This window comes from Paramormyrops kingsleyae, chromosome 8, assembly GCF_048594095.1.
Source record: "Paramormyrops kingsleyae isolate MSU_618 chromosome 8, PKINGS_0.4, whole genome shotgun sequence".
Taxonomy (NCBI): Eukaryota; Metazoa; Chordata; class Actinopteri; order Osteoglossiformes; family Mormyridae; genus Paramormyrops; species Paramormyrops kingsleyae.
In genome coordinates this window covers 6,982,657-7,003,826 of record NC_132804.1, presented here as the reverse complement: position 1 = coordinate 7,003,826, position 21,170 = coordinate 6,982,657, and the positions used below count along the sequence as shown (strand labels likewise).

At 45.2% G+C, this 21,170-nt stretch overlaps 1 protein-coding gene and 2 long non-coding RNA genes across 6 annotated transcripts; 1 reads left to right on the top strand and 2 right to left on the bottom strand.

Moving 5' to 3' along the window:
• Nucleotides 1–4,174: 4,174 nt before the first annotated feature.
• LOC111855034 (uncharacterized) lies at nt 4,175–8,431 on the top strand. Its single transcript, XR_002840807.2, has 3 exons — nt 4,175–4,754; nt 7,156–7,220; nt 7,427–8,431. It is a non-coding gene; the product is annotated as an uncharacterized lncRNA (long non-coding RNA).
• Nucleotides 8,432–8,881: 450 nt separating this feature from the next.
• Nucleotides 8,882–10,461, bottom strand: LOC140592242 (uncharacterized). The gene is made up of 3 exons (XR_011992543.1): nt 10,296–10,461; nt 9,576–9,759; nt 8,882–9,330 (listed from the first exon to the last, which is right to left on the bottom strand). It is a non-coding gene; the product is annotated as an uncharacterized lncRNA (long non-coding RNA).
• Nucleotides 10,462–12,056: 1,595 nt separating this feature from the next.
• LOC111855053 (high mobility group protein HMG-I/HMG-Y-like) lies at nt 12,057–20,631 on the bottom strand. Of its 4 annotated transcripts, XR_011992542.1 has the most exons (6): nt 20,509–20,631; nt 18,984–19,090; nt 17,035–17,115; nt 16,296–16,364; nt 14,850–14,969; nt 12,057–14,815 (listed from the first exon to the last, which is right to left on the bottom strand). XR_011992542.1 is itself a non-coding variant. In XM_023833671.2 (5 exons), the coding sequence occupies exons 2-5, from the start codon at nt 19,074–19,076 to the stop codon at nt 14,925–14,927; spliced, it is 285 nt and encodes a 94-aa protein (XP_023689439.1). In that variant the 5' UTR covers nt 19,077–19,090; nt 20,509–20,631; the 3' UTR covers nt 14,838–14,924. The 4 variants fall into 4 exon arrangements, 3 of the variants coding, with proteins under 3 accessions (XP_023689439.1, XP_023689438.1, XP_023689437.1); XM_023833671.2 differs by lacking the exon at nt 12,057–14,815 and having other exon boundaries at nt 14,838–14,969; nt 16,296–16,361; XM_023833670.2 differs by lacking the exon at nt 12,057–14,815 and having other exon boundaries at nt 14,838–14,969; nt 20,445–20,608.
• Between the last annotated feature and the right edge of the window lie 539 nt (nt 20,632–21,170).

Sequence of the window (21,170 nt, the reverse complement as noted above, 5' to 3'; positions counted from 1 at the left end):
GTCGAAAAAGTTTTTTTTTTTGAAAGTGGGGTACTTTAAAATTGCGTTATGATGAGGCCTAATAGAATTAAATTAAATACATTTTGTAAAGAGCATCATGTTGTTCGCAGGATTTTTAGGGTGATTGAAATGACAGAAATAGCCCATCCACTAGAAGGTGCCCTGTTGACAGTGGGTCTGTAGCCCTTTAACCCAGTAGCATAAACTGCTGTTAATATTCGACCCTTGTCTTCTGCATTCACCTCGCCCACTCTGTCACGTGACAGGGGACTCTCCGATCCCACCAGTTCGCATCGAGCCCTTGGCCGGGGTGGTCCTGGTGTCCCCTCCGGTTGTGGGGGAAGGTCCTTATAAAGAGCAGCCCCACCCCCTCCCTGCCCATTTGCATCATAAGATTAGTTTCCCTGTAAGGATACTGGTCTGAGGCTCAGTCAGATCTCCGTATCCATGGATGCGTTCGGGTTCACCGCGGGCACGATCCCTTTTTCTGTTTCATGCTCAGTGCCAGGAAGTGAAAATGGTACGCAAACAGATGAATGACCTCATTTAAATATTACCTAGAGCTCTTTCGGAGTCGCGCTTGCCTGTACAAGTACCATCCGTACGACGATCCAGCCTTAATTTACATTGTTTACTGTCTTTTCTTTTTCTTTGTTATCTAGAGTAATATTATTATTACGTTAAGTCTTATTCCGTATTATATTTCCGAACTATGTCTAATGCAGCGAAATACCGGACAGTCATCTAGCAAACATGCAGAATAACAGCGAAAAAAAAATCTTATTTTAATATGATATCTTGTATGTAAGTACAACACGATAAACAACTTTTCTTTTTAGGGACTTAAGAAACGTTTAGCGATTCTGCGTCTGATCTCCACATAACGTTTTGTCAGCAAAAACCCCATGTGAGCATTCGTGCGCCATAGTGTTACCATTACCGCAAAAACCATAAGAATATCGATGTGCTACTTTTCCTGACTAAATGGAAAAAGTCCAGAAGCGTTGCTTAATGTACCCTCTCTAGTCGCTGCTGGAAAAAGAGCTGATGAATATGGGGGGAAAATATGTTATAAAATACTCACGTTATTGGGAGACTAGCTGGACCTCATGTTTGTATTTTGATTAAATGGACCATCTATTGATTTGATACATTTATTGTTATAATGAGAATGCACGATCAATTCCCCTTATTAAGCTGGACCATGAATAATAGATACACTATGACAGCATGCACTGGTGTGACTTGGACCATGAATGGGTCTGATGGATTATATACTAGTTGGAGTTAACTGACGCATTAATGTAGTTTGTTGCTTAGACGTGCACTTGGTTAAATGGTTAATATAATTTAATAATTTGTCTGCTTGGCGCTGATAGATGAACAGTATTCTTAATAACTGCAATGCTGCCTTAATTATCCCCAGCTGCAGTGCCCCCCCTCCCCCAACGTTGCTGTAAGTGAACAAAGCACAAGCAAGCAGACAACACTGTCTGGAACACAAACCTGTCCAGCCAGAAAGAAAGGGCCACAAGGTATAACGTTACACACACACACACACACTCACACACAGGTACACATGTACACACAGACATGGGTACACATGCACACACACACACAGGTACACATGCACACGCACACACACACAGACACGGGTACACATGCACACATGCACACACACACACAGGTACACATGCACACACAGACACGGGTACACATGCACACAAACACACACACAGACATGGGTACACATGCACACACACACACACATGGGTACACATGCACACACACACACACACACAGGTACACATGCACACACAGACACGGGTACACATGCACACGCACACACACACAGACACGGGTACACATGCACACACACACACAGGTACACATGCACACAGACACGGGTACACATGCACACACACACACAGGTACACATGCACAGACATGGGTACACATGCACACAAACACACACACAGACATGGGTACACATGCACACAAACACACACACAGACACGGGTACACATGCACACAAACACACACACACAGGTACACATGCACACACAGACATGGGTACACATGCATACAAACACACACACACACACAAACAGGTACACATGCACACACACGCACACACACACACAGGAACATATGCACACACAGACACAGGTACACATGCACACAAACACACACACACAGGTACACATGCACACACACAGACACAGGTACACATGCACACAAACACACACACACACAGGTACACATGCACGCACACAGACACAGATACACATGCACACACATACACACACTCGCAGGCAGACACACATATATGCACATACATGCACACACACACATACATGCCCTCGCACACACACACACACACACATACATGCCCTCGCACACACACACACACATACATGCCCTCGCACACACACACATATACACGCACTCGCAGGCACACACACACACACACATGCATGCACTCACATACACACACATCCTGCATGCTACTAAGACTGTTTATAATGTTAAATATCCAAACAACTGGTAATAATAACTACATGACCTGACACCCAAGTGAAGCAGCAGTTGGCCTGGCAAACTGTCTGCTTTTTAATAATAATAATAATAATAATAATAATAATAATAATAATAATAATATTATCAGAGGCAGCCATAAAGCCACTGTCTGAGTGTGATCTGCTCAGTTCTGGAAGGGCGTTTTGCAGGTAAAGGGGAGCGTTACTCCTGGCTGGCTTGTCTTGTTGTCTTGGCACGTGGCTCTGCACCCCCCCCCCCCACCCCCCGAGGTCTCTTGGTCTGCCACACAATGTGTGCTTCCTAGTTGCTCTTCATCCTCGAATTGCTAGTAGAAAGGAAGCCTTGTGTAGCGATTCTGGGTAATTGGGGGGGGAGGGGTTGGTTAAGGAATGAAACTGCGAGTGACTGCTGTGCCGGAGGCGATCTACATCACCTCTTCCTGGGCTTGGTCTGTGAAGAATTGCCATGTTACTTTATATACAATGGTCAATATATATATATATATTTATCCCTGTTCAGAAATAAGTTCCTGTGTTTCTTGTTTCATTTCATGGTGTCTGATGTCATCAAAGAAATGGATTTTGAAAATAAATATTGAAAGAGATTCTTTTCGATTTTCGATCAATGTTTCTGCGTGCGGTGAAGGCTATAGGAAGTCTCGAATTTTTGTTTAATAGCCAGACGACATGATTTTAAAACAGCTCTGACTAGTGCTACATCTGAAAGAGAAACCTGTAGCAAAAGCAGATGACAAGCAAAAACTCGGGGGAGGAGACGCAAGAACCTGCCAGAAAGTCCTCCAGAGAGAGACTGTCATGTCGACACTTCAGGTACTAAAAGTATACACTGTTTATGAATACCCACTCATCCAATGTGGGTTGATCCTGGACATGATGCCTATTATAGGGGAGATAAATGCAAAGAATAAAGATCAGATGTTTCAGCTTATCATTTGATACAACTGAAAAAGGCTGTACCAGTTTTCCAAGACTGGACAGACAGCATTTTTCCTTATATTGGAGTATTGTTCTGTAAGCCTTAGATAACCTGCGGAACGCAAAGGTTGTTATGGCCCTGGGATTGGTGCTGCGGTGCAGGCATAAAAGGCAGGCGGACCTGCCGTTAAACAGGAGCCTGCACTTACCCGAGAGGCGGGGGTATCATTTTGCTCTCTCAGGGGATAATCTCCGCCTGATTTCCAGGAACTGGAGGGGGGAGGGGAATGAATGGAAGGACAGACATGGATTAGACATTGTGATAGCACGCCGGATGGAGACAGCCAGCGGCTGGCAGTGGGGGAGACAGACAATGGGTGGGGGCATTTTGGAGGAGGTGGTAGAGAATGTGCTGCTGTCTGAAAGTAAGGGGGGGGGGGCAGTAACCCAGCATAGACTGTGCCTTCACCTACATTCATGACCCCAGGAAAATAAAAAAAATCTGGTCAGTTGAGAGGGGACTTTTTCATGCTGCGTTGATTTGACTAGGCCGGTCTTCGTAGGTGTTGGAGGGGGTGGGGCACTTGTATAGGCAGTGGTCTGGGCACGCCTGTCCCCCCCCCCCCCCCCCCGGTGCTGTATGCGGAGGGCCTGTACAGGCTTGGCTCCGTGTGCTCACTCTGTCGCCGTGTGTCTGAGCACGCCCAAGCGTCACGAGCGGGGGGTGCCTGCTTACCGCAGGGAGGTGTCACGTGCAGGCGGGCAGAGAGACACCGTGTTCCCTTTCACTGCGAGAAGAAAACGTCCACCAGGGTAATCTCCTAAATCTCCAAAGGGAGTATGTGACTCTGCAAGTTAGGAGTCTGTGCTGGTGATGTGAAGGTCGCTGGTTCAAACAAGGTCCTCAGCTTTTCCGAGGACAGAAGCAAATGCTTAACAAATTAAATGTAAAGACACATTGAGAGCTACAGATTAGACATTGTCTACCTAGGATTTTCAGTGACGAAATCCCAGCCAGGCCAAACTGGGAAAGTACCCCAAGCCAGTGGGTGATTATGCAACCTGAGAAGCCAGCGGATCGAATCGATGCAGGCAATCTGTGCTGCAGATCGGAGAACTTTCTCAATGGGCGGATGGATGTAATGGCATGAGGAATTCTTGGTTCTGACCCAAGTGAAACAGCCCAAACCAGTCTCTTCAGGCTGTTTTCATTTCTCCACCACCTACCCCAGAAATGCAAAGGCGTTATCTTCTCACTTGAGATGGGAGGGAGCACAGGTGAGTTTTCATATTGATTATTGCAGGCTGTTTTTACTTTAGCGGGATGCTGCAAATGAGCCCCAAAGGCTTGAATCGGGTCCAGGGGAGTGGCAGTGACTAAAAAGGATAATACAACCACTCATGTCCACAATGTTCCCAAGGCACCTGCTCATGAGGTGACATAAGGTGACAGTCTTTTAAGGACACATCATTCAGCGGAGAACTTTATAGTAAATATTCCCATGTATTGAAAGTGTTCTTTTGATGTGTATAATATGGAATGCTCCACCCAACCACACCCACTGAAATACTTTTCCCCAAAGTGGATGAATTTGCCCCTCCCTCATTTGTCTCCTGGACTCGTGAAGCCCCGCCCACATCTCCAGCTGCTCCGATATCGTTTTCCCTGAACCGGGCCGCTGATGCGATAGCCAGCCATCTGTTTGCACTAAAGCTGTTCTGCATTTTCCCAGGCCGAGTGATAAAGGGGTGCGTATCTGTGCGGCTGGGGGCACAAAAATACAGAGCTGCGGTTCCGAGCATCTATTTTCCTGGAAAGAGAGAAACTCGGTGGGGCCCAGTCTGGCATGTGCTTCAGAGACAACCCCACCTACCGTCCCCCGGCGGGGGCCCCAGGCCGCCCAACAGCACGCTGTCGTCCCTCCTTCAAGTATTAATATCCTCATGCTCTGTATACTGTAAATATCACGTAAAATAAAAACATTACCGACTGATCACAGCCACTTACGTAGCTAGGAAAACAGAGATAGTGAGACATTTTAATTCAGACAAGAAAGGCACAACAATAAATCCCCATTAAATAAGAGGATGGGATTATCATTTTATTAAGGAAGAACCTGAGTAAATAAGTCTTTTATTGCACCTTTACAGTGCACACAAATGGATGCTCATGTCCTCATAGGAGAACCAGAAGGCATAAGAGGTTCCCACTTAATTCAGCGCATGACGCGTGACTCCACCCAACTTCCAGGGGGCATGCAGACGGCAGACGCCACTACGGAGGCTAACAACCCCCCCAGCCCTGGAGGCGTAAGGCCACGTTCCTCCCCACTGCTTCATATCTCCTGAATTTACAGACGGGCCATTTAGCCCCTAACGTGTCATTTGCACCCTGACTGGCCTTTTAACTCGTGACATTCCTTCTTCCTGTAAAGCTTCCTGCATCACGGGCATCTGAAAGTCAGAGAGGGTCTCTCAGCTGCATCTGTCCACACAGTGCTGACAAGGTGGAATAACACAGCGTCACTGGGTCTGGCAAACGCAGCAGGGGTGACCGAATCCTACAGAGAAGAATCTTAACGTGTCACATAAGGAAAACGAAACATGCTAGGTCCTGCTGGACATGAAGTTTAAATGGTCACATGGTCACTTAGCTCATAATACATACAAATATGGAGGAAGTTAGTCTATCTATCTATCTGTCCATCTGCCCATCCATTAATCCATCCATCCTGGTGAAGGTTGCAGCTACATAGATACACAATATATAACTGGATGGAACGGCTTTTCAGGCTGTGACACTTCATTGATAATTTCCTTTTATTGCTACTCTGTTAAAATATACAGCAGACCAGCTGAAGGGCTTCAGCAGACTCATGCTAATCAGTACTAATTACACCTAGGAATATAAATAGGGTTTGTTCAGGTAATAAATCATGGAACTGGATGAAATACATGTTTATAGTCGTAATAAAAGTATAAAATGAAATTGTACAGTGCTTGAAAAACAATTTATGACAGAATGAGACAAAGCTCAGAAATCAAAGATCAGAACAGAGAAAATTACAGTGCTGGAAAGAGGCTATATTGCAAGAAAGGGTCACATTCTGAGAACGTCTGACATCTTTTGTGCCCAAATAAGACTCCAGAATGACTCAACTGTAAACCGTCTAAGCATGAAAAATTAAAAATGAATATCTCATAAAGGATTTGAAGATGAAAGAGGTAAACTAAAGCTTCCCGAAGACCTTAATGTTGGTATGAAGAGCAGAAGACTAAGCATATTAGCCTCGCATGTCCAGGTTGTGGGTTCAAATCCCACCTCTGCTCTGTGTGCCACTCAGTGGCCCTGCATCACAGCCAGAGTGTCCCTGCCAGGGACCCTGAGCTTTTGGTGACAGACTGCAGGATCACTGTCACCTTTTACTGGACAAATGGGCGACAGTCTAATCTTCCTTCAGTCCTGTTAGGAAGAGCAGAGATGGAACATGGCTGCCATCTGTTGGTTGTTTCTAACAAACCCGGCTGTGAATCCCTAGAGCCAGCGGCTTGTATGTGATCCTCCTATATAATTTACATGCAAACCCACTCATTTTAAGTCCATTTTAAACAATCAACCCAGCTTGAAAGTACTTGAACTAGATAATGGATTATATTAACAACATAAATTCCATTCCAGAAACCATCAGCTGTAAAGATGGTAGTGTCTATTTTCACAAGGAATTCACCATTCTCCATTTGCGGGTGAGAGTTTTTTTTTTCCTTTTTACAAATGTGTTAACTTGATGTAAGCAACCACAATTTTTTCACCCTTCTTTCACCCAAGTTTTTCATCTTATATGATTGTTCCATGAAAACAGAGACAGGCCTGAAAACCAAATATTCAATCTGTGTTTATTTTGTATAGACTAGTATGGTTTCATTTACAATTTTTCTTGATTGTTTTTTAGCATTTCTCCTCCCACCTCCTCCTCAGGGAGCCATCCAGGAGGCATCCTAGACTGATTGCTGAACCACCTCAACAGGCTCCGTTCGATGGGGAGGAGCAGCGGCTCCACTTTGAGCTCCTCACCCTGTCTCTAAGGCTGTGCTCAGACACACTGCAGAGGAAACTCTGCATTTCTGCCGCTTGTATCCATGATCTCATTCTTTCGGTCATTAACTGTAATACTGTAATAAATTTGCAATAATTTTACACCCAAAACAATATATGTGTGTGATTATCATGTAAACCACCACATGCAAAAAAGTTAACCAAGTTTTCAAAGTAATTCAAAAATATACAGCGCCTGACCAAAAAAAAAGCCGCATAGTTCAATATTTTGTTGGACCGCCTTTAACATTGTTTGTGGTGCACATTCGTCAATGCATTGTTTCCACGTGCTTATGCAGCATCTCCAAAAAAAAACAAATCATCCAGATTTGCATTAATTTCTCATCAAGATCTTGTATTGAGCTGAACCACTCCGTAAAGCCTTCTTCAGCACATCTCAAAGACTTTCAATGGGTTATGGTCAAGACTCCGTGGTGCCCAGTTCACGTGTGAAAATGATTCCTTGCGCTCCCTAAACCACTCTTTAGCAGGTGGAGCCCTATGAATCTTGGCGTTATCGTCCCGGAATATGTCCGTGCCTTTAGGTAAGAAAAAACCCATTGATGGGATAAGCTGGCCATTCAATGGATTCCGGTATTCAGCTTAACGTTGCTAAGCTTTAATAAAGATGCTATCATTGGATTTTAAGTACCTGCTGATTTAAATTCAAGCAGTGGCTATTTTTTGGCCAGGCCATGTATTCCATAAATTGCAGTGATACAGCATTGTTGTGTTTTTGGTTCCCGCAGTGCATGATTTTGTTGCTCTTTTGCAGTGTTGTATGACTTTATTATTTGCTATTGTATACTGTGTTGTACAATGGAATGCTAACATTTCTGATGCATAAAAGGGCTTTCTTGAACTTGCATTGTTAAGATTCATTCTTGACATTGCTTGGCAACAAGACTGTTTCTAAGGCGTGTACCAGTGACTGGATATTGTTGATTTTCCCTTCCAATTTAACTGCTTAAGAAGTCAGTGATGTGTCTAAGCAGACTAGGGATGCACAGAGAACCCAGTATTTGAATTTCTATCTGGATTTGTTGAGGAGGCAAAATTGTTATCCAAAAATCTTGCATACAGACTGGCCCTAATAAATGCCTGTCACGCCAGTCCCCGGGGACCCACAGAAGGTCCACATTTTTGCTCCACAAGTTTAATTCCATACACATCCGGGGTCAATCCTGTCCAGAAGGACCTTATGGGTACATCATATACACTGTATACATACAGTATGTTATCGGTATTCTGTACGGTACACAATATATCAACACTCTACCTGTACTCCTCTAAAAAGCTAAAATACTTTATACCACAGAATACACATTCAAATACTGATAAAATGACAGTAAATGATAAATGGATAAAATACATGTTTATTATCGCTGTCAAGTATTATGGGTAAGTTTGATGGGCTACGTGCTGGACCATTACATTGCGGGCAATGCAGTCACTTTGCAGATCTGTGCTCTGCAGATCTTCAGAGTACATCTGAGTCCCAAAGTAAAGTGCATTCAGAATTAGAACATTGTGTTTCTAACCATTTCATTGTATATTGTACCTTATGAGCACCTGATGGAACGTTATGTCGCAATATAAACATTTGAAATGTTTCCTTGGGTGAAGCATGATTATGAACGCGCTGTCTGCGATGAGCTTTTCATATCTTGTCCCCAGAAGGTGTCCTTCACAGGGTAAAGTGGATGTTCTTCACGTGTGAGTCAGGGGCACCTCTAAGCTGCAGATCTCACCTCCGAAGACCTTCAACAGGAAGAGAGAGAGAGTGACATTTTGCACCACATGTACTCCAGCTGCTAAAACACACCCAGCCAGGAAGAACTAACGACCACTTTGCAGAGTTGTTTGAAACGATCATTCCGACTTGGTGACTGTAGTGGGAGGAAATGGTATGTTTAAAGCCCCCCCCCTACAAGCACATTTAGACACAGTGTACAGCAAATAAGCATGTGCAGTGCATAGATATGGATCGAGTGCCTGTCTCTCACCAAATGCTGATGTTGAGGGAACGTTGTGAAGCTCTTTGCACTTGCACGTGCTTGCCGCTGGCTCGCTATGGCTCCTTCACACCACACGACTTGTTGACAACTTTTTAAACCTTTTCAACGGCTTTTTAAACTCCTGCCCCGGCTTCACCTAACCCTGTGTCTTGCGCTCTCATCGGCTGCAACTCTGACACACAGTTTATTAGGTATACCTGCTTGATGATGATAGTGTCTGCTCCTCATCGGTGTACTAAACAGAACAGTCACGACTGGCGAAGTCCGTTAAGGATTCATAAATCAAGCAGGTGTTTTAGGGACGAAAATGATGTTAAAAGCATTTCATGCCTTAGATCTGTGCAGTCAGTTTTAAAGCCAAAACTCATTTGTGTGGAAACGAATAACAGCCAAAGATAAGGATCACAGCAATTAATTAGCAAAGTAAAGGAAACACATTTGAACTCAAGAACTCTATGTCAGACTCATTTAAGAAGAAAATGATTTTTTCCTTCACAGATAAGCATATTCTAGTTGACATGCCTTACAGGCAGATAACTAATTTAAAGAATAAAATTACTTTAATGCCATTAAGGGACTGACACCTGGACTAAAATCATAATTATTAGAGACGTACCGATCCGATATTCGGATTGGTAACAGCACCGATCCAGACCTATTTGACGGATAGGGTATCGGCCACGTGTCCGATCCACGTCCGATACTTACTTATTTAGTTTTTGGCAGTCTGTAAAATGATAGCTGCTATTTCTTGTTAAATCTATTTGTACAATGGCATGACAGCTCTTTCCCATTTTAGATGTCTTTATTGCAGCACGCACGCGGAAGTCCAATGCTGCCACTCAGTATTGTGAGCGCAGTGACTTCCGCCTGCTGTGACGTCATGCGCAAACCCTTCGCAGTAGCTGGAGCGTAGGAATATCATCTAAGAAGCTGACAATCTGGAAACACGAAATTGTTATGTATGGTTCTAGTGGCCTACTTAATTTTTTGGGCATACTGCATTCTCTTTAATTTGTATTTTAGTCATATTATACTAACATTTTAAAAGTATATTATACATATATATAGATATAAAGAGCTTTTGTATCGGAATCGGGTCCATTTCTAATAATCATAACCAGGGTTTTTTTTTTTTTTTTTACCTGAGCATGTGACCATGAACGGTTGGATTACATCACTACACACTTACCATAAGCTGTTCCTGCACACAGCTTCAGGTGTCATCTGATAGTCAGAAAGGGGGAAAAAAAATTCTTGACAAATTGTGGGGGTGCTGGCGGCTTAGTGGGTAGGGGAGTGTGTGCTCGTGATTGAACGGTTGGTGGTTCTAATCTCTGACAAGCAAGGTACCACACCTTGGGTGAGAAATAGCTTTCCACTGATGTCACGTAGGTTAAACGCAGAGGACACATTTCAGTGGTGTGCTGGGATGTCGATGACAATCATGTATGAAGCAAGAAAAAGCCTTCCAAAGATAATTACTCAGCAGCCACTTCCTTAAGCTACATTACACAAGGAATAGAGCAGTACCAAGAGCGGCACATGGGTAAGGCAGCGAAAAAGTAGAATTACTGATGTCTCCGGGACACATGGCCGTGGGCCCTTGTGCCGGGGGGGCGGCAGGGTGGCCTCGGTTGCCTGGTTTCTCCTGCCTTCGCCTTCGGCCTTGTGGGGGGGGGGGGGGGTGCTGTCGCTTCCCCCGACGGCATCATATGACAGCACATCCAATGACAAATCAGGTCACACCTACACTTACACATACATATAAGAATGGTTCAGCGATCAGTATCATTATTATTGTTACTTTTTAGCGTGTGTTATAGACATAAGAATTGAAATATACATGTATAAGGGTACGATCACGTGTGTGTGCTACATATATATATATATAATACCTATTTGTCACATTATTAATTATAATTGTCACTGATGTTATGTTTGTTGTTTGATGTCCTTGTAATGTGTTATTTTTCTTATGGTTGTTTGTATTCTGTATTCCCTACACTTCATTTTCTCCATCCCACCGACATTATTAGTTTTATTTTTTCTGTATACCTCTGTTTCCTTTTTCTTTTCTCTCCCCATGGTGATTAATGTCTGTTCTCGTTACGCTTGTTGTTTCTGTATCCCCCGGTTTTTTCTTTCCCTCCACGGGACGGGTGAGTTCGGAGCGGCCACACTCTTTGCTCTTGAATTTAATGTAAAATAAAAGTTGTCCTCCGAAGAGGGGGGGTGGTGGGCAATAAAAAAAAAAAGAAAAAAAAAAAAAGAATTACTGATGTTTTCTAAAAACTGACTTCCTAACTATGCACTTGTGAAAACTGACATCAAGGAATGTTTGTAGCTGGTGTAACCAAAGCGACTGCACTGCCCACCATATCATTGTACAGTACATAGCCCATCAAACTGAATACCCATAATGCCCTTGCACACCAGTGAATTTGCACGTTATACAACACACGACAAAAGCTGATGAGCTATTCTTTATTTCACACATCAGTAAAAGAACATTTCAAATTCCAACCCATTAGAGATATCTGACAGTGAAAATGTCATACAAAAAGTCAACCATTTAGTTTGTTTAAACAGACGGGAGGAGGGTTACGTCAAAATTAAGATGAATGGGTAAAAGGCCACTGGGACAAGGAGACTGGGTCTTCAGCCAGTCCAGTCACACCAGTGTCCCCGTGGCCTGCTTGTACATCAGTGCTTTAACCAGCCAACCTTCCCAAGCGATCAGCAGGACACGAACTGGAGGTACAGATTGAGGAAGGACAGGGTGCAGACGTGTTAACCTGTGGTCTGTCTCGCACATAAAACAAAAACACGGCATACAATTCCAGCAGAAGTAGGGAAAAAAAATATTCACATGAATAGCAACATCTGCACCATGTATAAAACCTGGTTAATATGCAGCCTAAAAGACGATGTGTACAAGGCATCCAAGCCCACAGGAAGGGCAAAGGGAACAGGGCAGAAAATGACTAAAGCAGATATAAAAACAAACACGCCCACCCAACAGAGTGCAGTGTTAAGAGGATGGAGTCAAGTAGACTTGCCATCTTATGAGCACAGCACAGCTTCTGTAAAATGCACTCGAGTGGGTGGAAGAGGGGAGAAAAAGAAAAATTGAAATCATATTCATCTAAGGTGACGAGCACAGCATCAGCACTATGCCTGGTGACCATGATCAAACCAACGGCGGCCGTGAGCCAACATGGCGCTAAAACACTAACCAATCCAGACAAGCAGACTTGCAAGTCACATGATCAATAGGTTTAGGGGAGTGGGGGGCAGGATTAACTACTGTATACTAAAAGGATTAACTGAAAGGACTTCCAATCAAGATGTCCCAACTACATGTGAGAAACAAGACTGAACATTTCATTACTGGTTAAAAAGAAAAAAAAAAAAAAAAAGTACTTAACCGATACTGTCATCAAAATACAGAAAATAAAAATCCACCGTCACAAAAAGATAGATTTCTCCCTGACTTAAGCGTCCGCGCTCCTTTGAATGCTCTGCACAGACCGAGAGCAGCACGAAGGGAGGTGCGGACATGTCGAATTCTGCGTGAAAGAACAGAAATCAGAGCAGCAGCACAGAGAGCACAGGCTGCGCTGCCCCCCCCCCCGACACACGGCACCCCGTTTTCTCCCTCTCCCCAAAACATGAGGACTGAACCAGCTTACAGAGAGGTTTGTCATGAGGTATGTGAAGGACCTTGGAGGTCCAATAGCAGTATGTCTGGCAAAAAGTGACGGACCAGCATTCTGTGTGGGGAGGGGGAGGGGGGGTTGGGGGCCCATAGAATTGGGACACAAGAGTCATGCGAGGACAAGAGAAGTAAAAAAAAAAAACCTGTAATGTACGGCGAACTGAAATACTGAGAAACAGACTGCTCCCCCCCCCCCCACTTGCAAAGGGAGGGCATCCATGACAATCAACCAACGCAGAGTAAATCTAAGGGCTTCAGCAGGAAGTGTTCAGGCAGTGAAACAGGAGAGCTTTCTTCAGTATGCTCTCTCCAGGTCGACACGGACCTGAGCCCACACCACAACGTGACAAAGCTGAAGGTAGTCTGCTCATCTTGCAGATTCACGTGTTCCTCGTTCTGCAAAAACGGACCATCCACTAGGTTCACTGGCAAAGCCTCCACAGATTTAATCTCATCTCACATCTTCCACATCTCCAATCAGGAAGCAGCACTGCCTGCAGACATGAGCTCCTCCAGTTCTTACAACAACCTCATATTCCTACTAAGCACACAGGTCAGACGGCTGCACTCAGGAGCGTAAAGCAGCTACTGATGACACTAGAGCATCTTTGATAGCAGCCCAGCACATCAAGACACAAGCAGAGAAGATGGCAGGGCCAGTCAATGTGGAACCAAGTCTGCTAAACGTCCTAAAAACCAAAGACGTGATGGGACAGTGCTTTCACTTCACACTTAAGTTCAGGAAACACCAAGAGAGTCGAGAGAACCATAGAAAATAGCAAACACTCAATCCTACACAACACCTTGACTCTCATGCAAAATGAATGATCCTAGTGCAGTTACACGTTTCACTGAACGACGAGGGACACTCGGCTTCTCAATATAACCTGAAACAAAACCTAGCCGTCAACTCCGGGTAAACAAGTCAGCTGCGTATAGTCAATCCCCACTAGCAGAGCTCCATAGTGAATCCAGTGATTTACATTCCCACAATAAAAATACTGAACCATCCGCTGAGGAACAGATCAGGTGACCCCAGTCCTACGTCATCTTGACCATAACAAAATAAAAGAATCAAATTGTAAAACCACAGCCAATCCCAAATCTCAGAGAGCTTGTCATTCACACATCGAGACTTAGGAGTAAATATCCAATATGCCCGCAAAAAAAAAATTAAATTGAAATAAAATCAGAACAAGCAGACAGACTAACATAGCATATCTAAAACTAATTCCCCTGAAAGGGTCTTTTAAAAACTTTGCGTACCACAAAGTAGGGAGGGGAAAAAAAAGACCTTTGTCCAGTATAAAAGACCATTTTCAACATCCATAAGTCATTACGAAAGACAATGGGTAGCCAGTCACCAGTTAGTCATCTTCTATATACACGCACATAAATATGGATATGTTGACTGTTTACCATGTTGTATAAAAAGGTCCTTCCAGTGCTAGAGCAGAAAAGCAGATGGGTGTGAACGGCATGCCTCCCTTTCACTGGGGGGGGGGGGACAGTCCGAAGGAGGGTGGGGGGGGGGGGGGCGGTGGTGTTGAGAGGTTGAGTCCAGCTATGATCAACAGGCCTAAGCTGAATGAGGTAGTGAGTCGAAAATAAATCGTTTACTGGTCATCCTCCTCTTCCTCAGATGATTCCTGTTCCTTTTCCTGAAAAGCAAGGAGGCAGACAATGAGAAGGTCATTTCTACCCACACGGGCTGACATCCTGGTGACATCCAAACCCCTGTGAGGTCCACAGAACGTGGGGATTTGAGAACATGTGCAAAAACATTGGCTCACACAATAGGACGCAACTGCTAATTATAGCCATTAAGGATACAAAACACCAGCCGCAGGTTCATGTCCTCAAAGGACCTGTCGCGGAGCCCTCAATGAATCATAAGTAATAGCCACTCTTCTACATCTAGGCAATTCGGGATGCAAAAATGCAACAGGGGCAACAATTTTTAGTCATATCTGTGCATTCCCAGCATGCAACAAGAACAAAAATACAGCAGCAGATGAGTCTCTAAATCCAACAGGCTTCTGGGGTTGAACCTGAGTCACCTGGCCTGCAGGGGGCGCATAGGAGTAGGACAAAGACGCAGCAGTGTGAACACACAGCTGACCAGCACCCTGAAGACCCCATTATGGAGGTCAGAATTTGAGGATTTTATCTTGAGGACCACAACCCAAGAGCCAGAACAGCTTATTAAGCCTAAAAGATTAATCACTGTCACACTCACAAGCCTGTTCAGGGAATCTCAAGCCAAGGGATCCATACGTCAGTCTAAGTAAACAAACCAAGTACCAGAAATGACACACCTATCCTCACTGAGACCCTTCCAAGGCTGAATCGAACCCTCCCCAGCAACATCAACAGCTTGGAACCATTGAAAGCCTCCTTTTTGTTCTGGGCTAAGAAAAGTAAACTGATAAAATGTTTCTGAAATGCAGCCAAGTGTGTTTTGAATGGTTGCCATCAGCAACAGACACAAACCTACCACACACCACATTACAGGAACGAGACTGAAGGATTAATGCACTGAACAGTCCCTCAACTGCACCAATTTAGTGCAAACCCAGATCATGATTGCTGTTTTTGGGGGAAGGGAGAGAAGCATTCTGAAGAGTTCATTACGAATCCCACAATTTAAGTGACCATTTCACACCGAGTATTACATTTGACAAAACGACATTGATTGCATTGCATTTCTGTTACATCCCACAACAAACACGTATAATTTACTCGCCAACAAACCATTAAACCTTAGGACTGGCTTGGGCATGCAAGGACCGGGTATGTGTTCTTGGCAAGTTTGGAATCCCATACAAAAAAAATCATCACCACCACCACAAGCCCAACTGCACAATTATGCAAAAGCTTATCAAGAACTAATGTGACAATCAATACAATTACTGAACTTTCCCAAGATGTCGTCCTACAGAATTCAAACAAAACGAATGGTGTAGAAATGAGAGCCATTGGCTTACCTGCTTCCTCGGCCTCCCTCTGCCTTTTCCCGACGGAGCTTTCACAGGCTTGGCAGATTTGGCAACCTTCTGTCAAAGCGATAAGCACAGTATCAGCCAAGATGCTCAGCTCCATGTGACCCAGCAGAGGAGCACGACCCTCAGAGCGGCTACACAAACCACCACTAGAGGGAGCCCAACCTAAGCTGGAACATCACAAACAGCAAAGGGGAGGGGCCAGCTTCAAAACCCACCCCCTTACCACCAATCAATAATCGCCTGCCCCCTTACCACCGGTTACTCTGCCGGTTCATGGGTACACCAGGCAGCTAGCGACAAATCCCGCCCACTGCAGGCTGTTTAGTGCACCCACCTCTATTAAGCACTAAAGTTACTGGCCATTAAAGTGACTACAGTCTGCTACCAATGTAGCAGCAGAGCTTTCACGGTACGGTGTCTGCAGCAGAACATGTACAAAAGCAGGAAGTCACTTTATACTCAAGGTTACGCAAAACCAGCTTCCAAAATAGGACATGGACAGCATTCCAGCAAGACTGTAAATCTGGAAGCAGAGAATGCACAGCTGAGCAGTACGGGCCTGGGGGGAGGCGTGCAGCGCTGTACGACTCGCCACGGGCAAACAGGCGTGCACTAGCAGCTGCCGTGTGGCCCATACGCACGAGGGGCTGGTTGGGGGCAGGCAGATGGGCAAAATGTACACCACAGACATCAAGCTGAAAGACACAAATGCAGGACTTGCCTTTGCCTTGGTGGCGGTCTTGTTTTTGCTTCCCTTCGGTCTCCCCCTCGGCCTCTTTGGAACTGGGGAACTAATGGTCTCCTACGGAGAAATGAAGTTCTTCTTGTAAAGCATACTTTAAGGTGGCCTGGAAACCAGTCACCACCCTTAATTCCTCTTCTAAGATACTCTTTCATCTGTTGAACTGTAGGCAGTATTACACAATCCCCTTCAGTAACTGAATTTCCCTCCAAAAAGCAGAGGAAATTTAGGAGTCAAGTCAGTGGCTGTTCCCGGAAGCCCCCCACTCCCCCCCCCCACATGCCTCCACCCCCACCAGAAGCACACAGCGCAGGCCACCACACAAGGCACAATGTGTATTTTCTGTGTGGCATGATCACCACACAAAGGGAGCTGTGTTTAGTGCCCACACCAAAGGCACCTGTTGCCAGATGAGCTGACAGGTGCCCCCCCCCCACGTACCGCTAGAGGACAATCGTCGGCTAAAGTGTATCACTGCTGCTTTTACAAGAGCTCTGAGAGAATTATAATCGTGACCTTGCTAGGACTTATACAGTGGGGTGCATCTGAGAACTTCTCAAGAACTGGTCCCCAAAAGACACTGTATGGAAATATTTTGGATCCCATAGATACCATTGAGCCTTGTTTACACTGGTTGTGGCAACACCAACTTAAGACTATTGGTATAACTGTTTCCAAGAGGGGATGCTGTGTAAAGCGAAAATAAAACAGAATGCAATGATATACAAATGATATAAACCCATATTTAACTGATAACGGAACACCACATCAAGTGCAGAAAATGTCACTGCTATAAATAAATTCAAACTGAGCCTGATGCCAACAACATTCAAAAAAAAAAGTTGAAACAGGCACATGTACCACTATTTCCAGTTAAATATGGGTTTAAATGACCTGTAAATTGCATTCTGTTTTAACGCACATTTCACACAGCATCCCAGCTTTTGGACACAGGGCAGTAGATGACATGTAGCCTAAGAGACCCCTTTCGGGTTTCATAAACATTGCAATATGCATCACAAAGTTTCCATAAGGCGACACCTACACATGATCAACATCTCCCTGACCACAGAGTACTTGCGAGAAACCGGATTCCCATGCTCAGCCTGCGAGGCCATAAGCTAATCAGGCCAAGGTCCCACCCATCACATACAAACCAGCTCAGGGAAAATCATCTGGCTCAAGAGTTTAAGCTACAAGCCACCAAAGCCCCCTGCTGACTAAAAAGGGGTGGGAGGATCACTATCAGCCAATGGGCAAAGGCCAGTAACATGACGTCATAAGCGGCAAGGTACATGACCAATGCTACAACGTGGATTACACTGAACTGTAAAACCATTGGAACACCTAGAAAAACTAGGAAACGTAACTTGCGTTACCAATCACAACAAATATAAGGGGCCTCATGTTTGAATGGCTAGATCGGTTCAGTTCGGCCAAAATGATTCCAAGTAGCTGCATTTTACAGGAAAAAAAAAATCAGGTTTGCTGCACACCATTAGACAAGAAACAGTTTAAAGATCCGTGTGTTTACGGCAGGAATGTACAGATTCATTGGCGATAAAGATCAGTATTTAAAAAAATGTTTGTCTGGTTCAGGAATCACTGCCAATGAAGCAGCTGTCAGCTCCCAACAGACAGGCGGCATCTAGCAACTCATGGCATGAATAATTCATGCAAGATAAAGGACATTATAAAATGTTTAATACAGGGCGTCTGGGTGGAAACGCTCTCAAGGCGACCCGTCTTAAACAAGAAACCGTGTGATCAAAGCCCCGTATAAGCATTCTGAATAAGTATAAGCATCCGGGGGGGGGGGGGCGCGATCCCCCTAAAGAACCAGGAGAGATTACTTGAATTGAAATCGATCCCCACAAAGCGCAAGCGCCGCCACGGTGGAGCACGCAGCCGGCGCGCCGGGCCCTTACCTGGGGCAGCTTACGCGGCCTGCCTCGCCCTCTCTTCTCCACACCATCCTTGCCTTTCGGGGACACCGCTTGATTACCCTTTGCGTCACTCATTTTTTTGTCTTATTCTGGAAGAGACACATCTAATCAATACATGCTACAATGGAATGAAGCTTTAATAAAATGAAGAATTAATAAAATGCAGGTGACCCCACAAACCATCACATGGAAGCAAGCGGGGGGGGGGGAGGGGGGGGGGCGTTCAGCGTGAGAGTGCTGAAGAAAAAAGTTTGCCAGAAGTCATTAGAACTGAACAACCCGGCATCTATGTACGGGGGGAGGAGGGGGGGGGGGGGCGCAGGGAAGAACAGACGGGTCACCGAACGGAAGCAGCGGCCGAGGGGGGTCGCGCCATGGCGGGACATCGCCACATGGAGGACGATCGCGACTCTGGGCAATGAGTCCCTCCTGCCTCATTGTTTGTGGGGGCGGAAGGTTAGAGAATGCAAGTACTAAAGGTAAAGGAATGAGTACTTCATCCACCTTGTAGGATATAAGAGTCTGCACGAAGTGAAACTCCAGTTTTAACAAAATTAACCACAAAAAAGGGGGTGGGAAACAAATCCACAGATCATGGGGTAAAACGTCCCACGGCAAGCAACCATACAAGCAGTAATCTAGGGACGGCGCGTCGGCTTTCGGCTAATTGGATGAACAGAATATGCGAATGGCCGTGCAACAAAAAAAAAAGCGGAGTTCAACTGATGCATCATAAATGTTACAAAATAATCAAGCACTCGGGGGGGAAAGTAATCGCGGAATTAGACGCAAACAGACGAAGCAGCGAGGAGCGCCATAACTTAGGCGCACAGTGTGAGTAACGGAGCCGCCGCAGCCCGTCGGTACGGGAGCCCGGCTGTTCAGCTGTGTGCATGAAACATAACGCCAAAAAACAGACAAATAACGCAGCACTGCAATCGAAACACGGCCGGCTGCAAAGCCTCCGGATTTAAAGTTAATCGTTACGGCATCAGGCGACTTCCCCGTCGCTGGTGGTAGCCGATCGGCGGAAGCGTGCGCGACGCGTCCCTCTTAACCACCACGACGACGAAACCATTACGCGCGTCTGTTTCTGCAGCAGAAACTGCGGCGACTGACGAGGCAGGAGATCCAGCGGGGCTCCCCGATGCAAAAAGCGGTATTTACATACCGAACAAGGCCGCTCCGGCGCTCGCAAACTGGCGTGCTGCTTCGCTTTCGCGTTCTCTCTCTCTCGCTCTCTCCCCTTCTCTCCCTCCATCCACCCCCCCTCTCGGAAATGTCCTCTGCCTAAATTAAATCGGGGAAAACAGGATCCCCCCCACTGCTCCATCGGCCCGTCAGTCTAGTCGGTTTTGAAAGACTTGAGTTAAAGCGACTTGTAAGACGGAAAAAAGACACCCAGGTCAACACATAAAATAAGAGATAGAATATAAACTTAACTGCAAGGAGTGAAGGGAAATAAACACGCAAGTAAGAAAAGGAGATAAATATGAAAATGAAATACCAAGTAAATATGCAAAGACTATAAATTCGGTCCTGGAGCCACTCCAAATCTAAAATTGGCGTCTTCTGTCCACCGAAGGACAAATTTTAAAATATATTAAAGAAACGGAAGCTGGGAGGAGTTTGTGGGGGATTTAAGGAGGTTCCGGGGCGTGGCTTCAATGGGGGCGGGCTTCACTAGAGGCGGGGCTTTCCGTGGGCGCACAATGCGGTGAAGGCAGAGTTGCCAGGTCCGTGGTTTTCCCGCCCAGTTGGGCTATTTTGTACATACAGTTGCGGGTAAATATTAGGAGGTTGTGTTTTTTTTGGCCTGCCTTCATAAGGGGAAAAAGAAATTAATTATTATGAATGGTGACTCCTAATGCTGAGTAATACTGAATCACTAGCCGCAGAAAGTCAGAGACAGACGCGCACGGGAAAACAGGGTTGCCAAATCTCACGCATCTGGCGTGATACTCACGATTTCAGACACACGCAAGCAAATCTTACGGCTAATATTTATTATCCATTATAAAACTAAAATTAGCTATATCAGAAGCGTTGGGGTACTTGGCAACTCAAAAGACAAATTTACAAGGCAATAAAACTGTTACAAACACGCATGTGCATGTGTATGCAGACTTATCTCTCACTCCACCCAGCTGACCAAAGTTGGCAAACCTG

Excerpts from the sequence above, each read along its gene's own strand:
- LOC111855053 (XM_023833670.2), bottom strand. The coding sequence starts at position 19,076 with ATGAGTGACGCAAAGGGTAATCAAGCGGTGTCCCCGAAAGGCAAGGAT. Across the intron at positions 16,365-17,034 it reads AGACCGCCACCAAGGCAAAG|AAGGTTGCCAAATCTGCCAA; the intron begins GCAAGTCCTGCA and ends TCGCTTTGACAG. Across the intron at positions 14,970-16,295 it reads GAGGGAGGCCGAGGAAGCAG|GAAAAGGAACAGGAATCATC; the intron begins GTAAGCCAATGG and ends CTTGCTTTTCAG.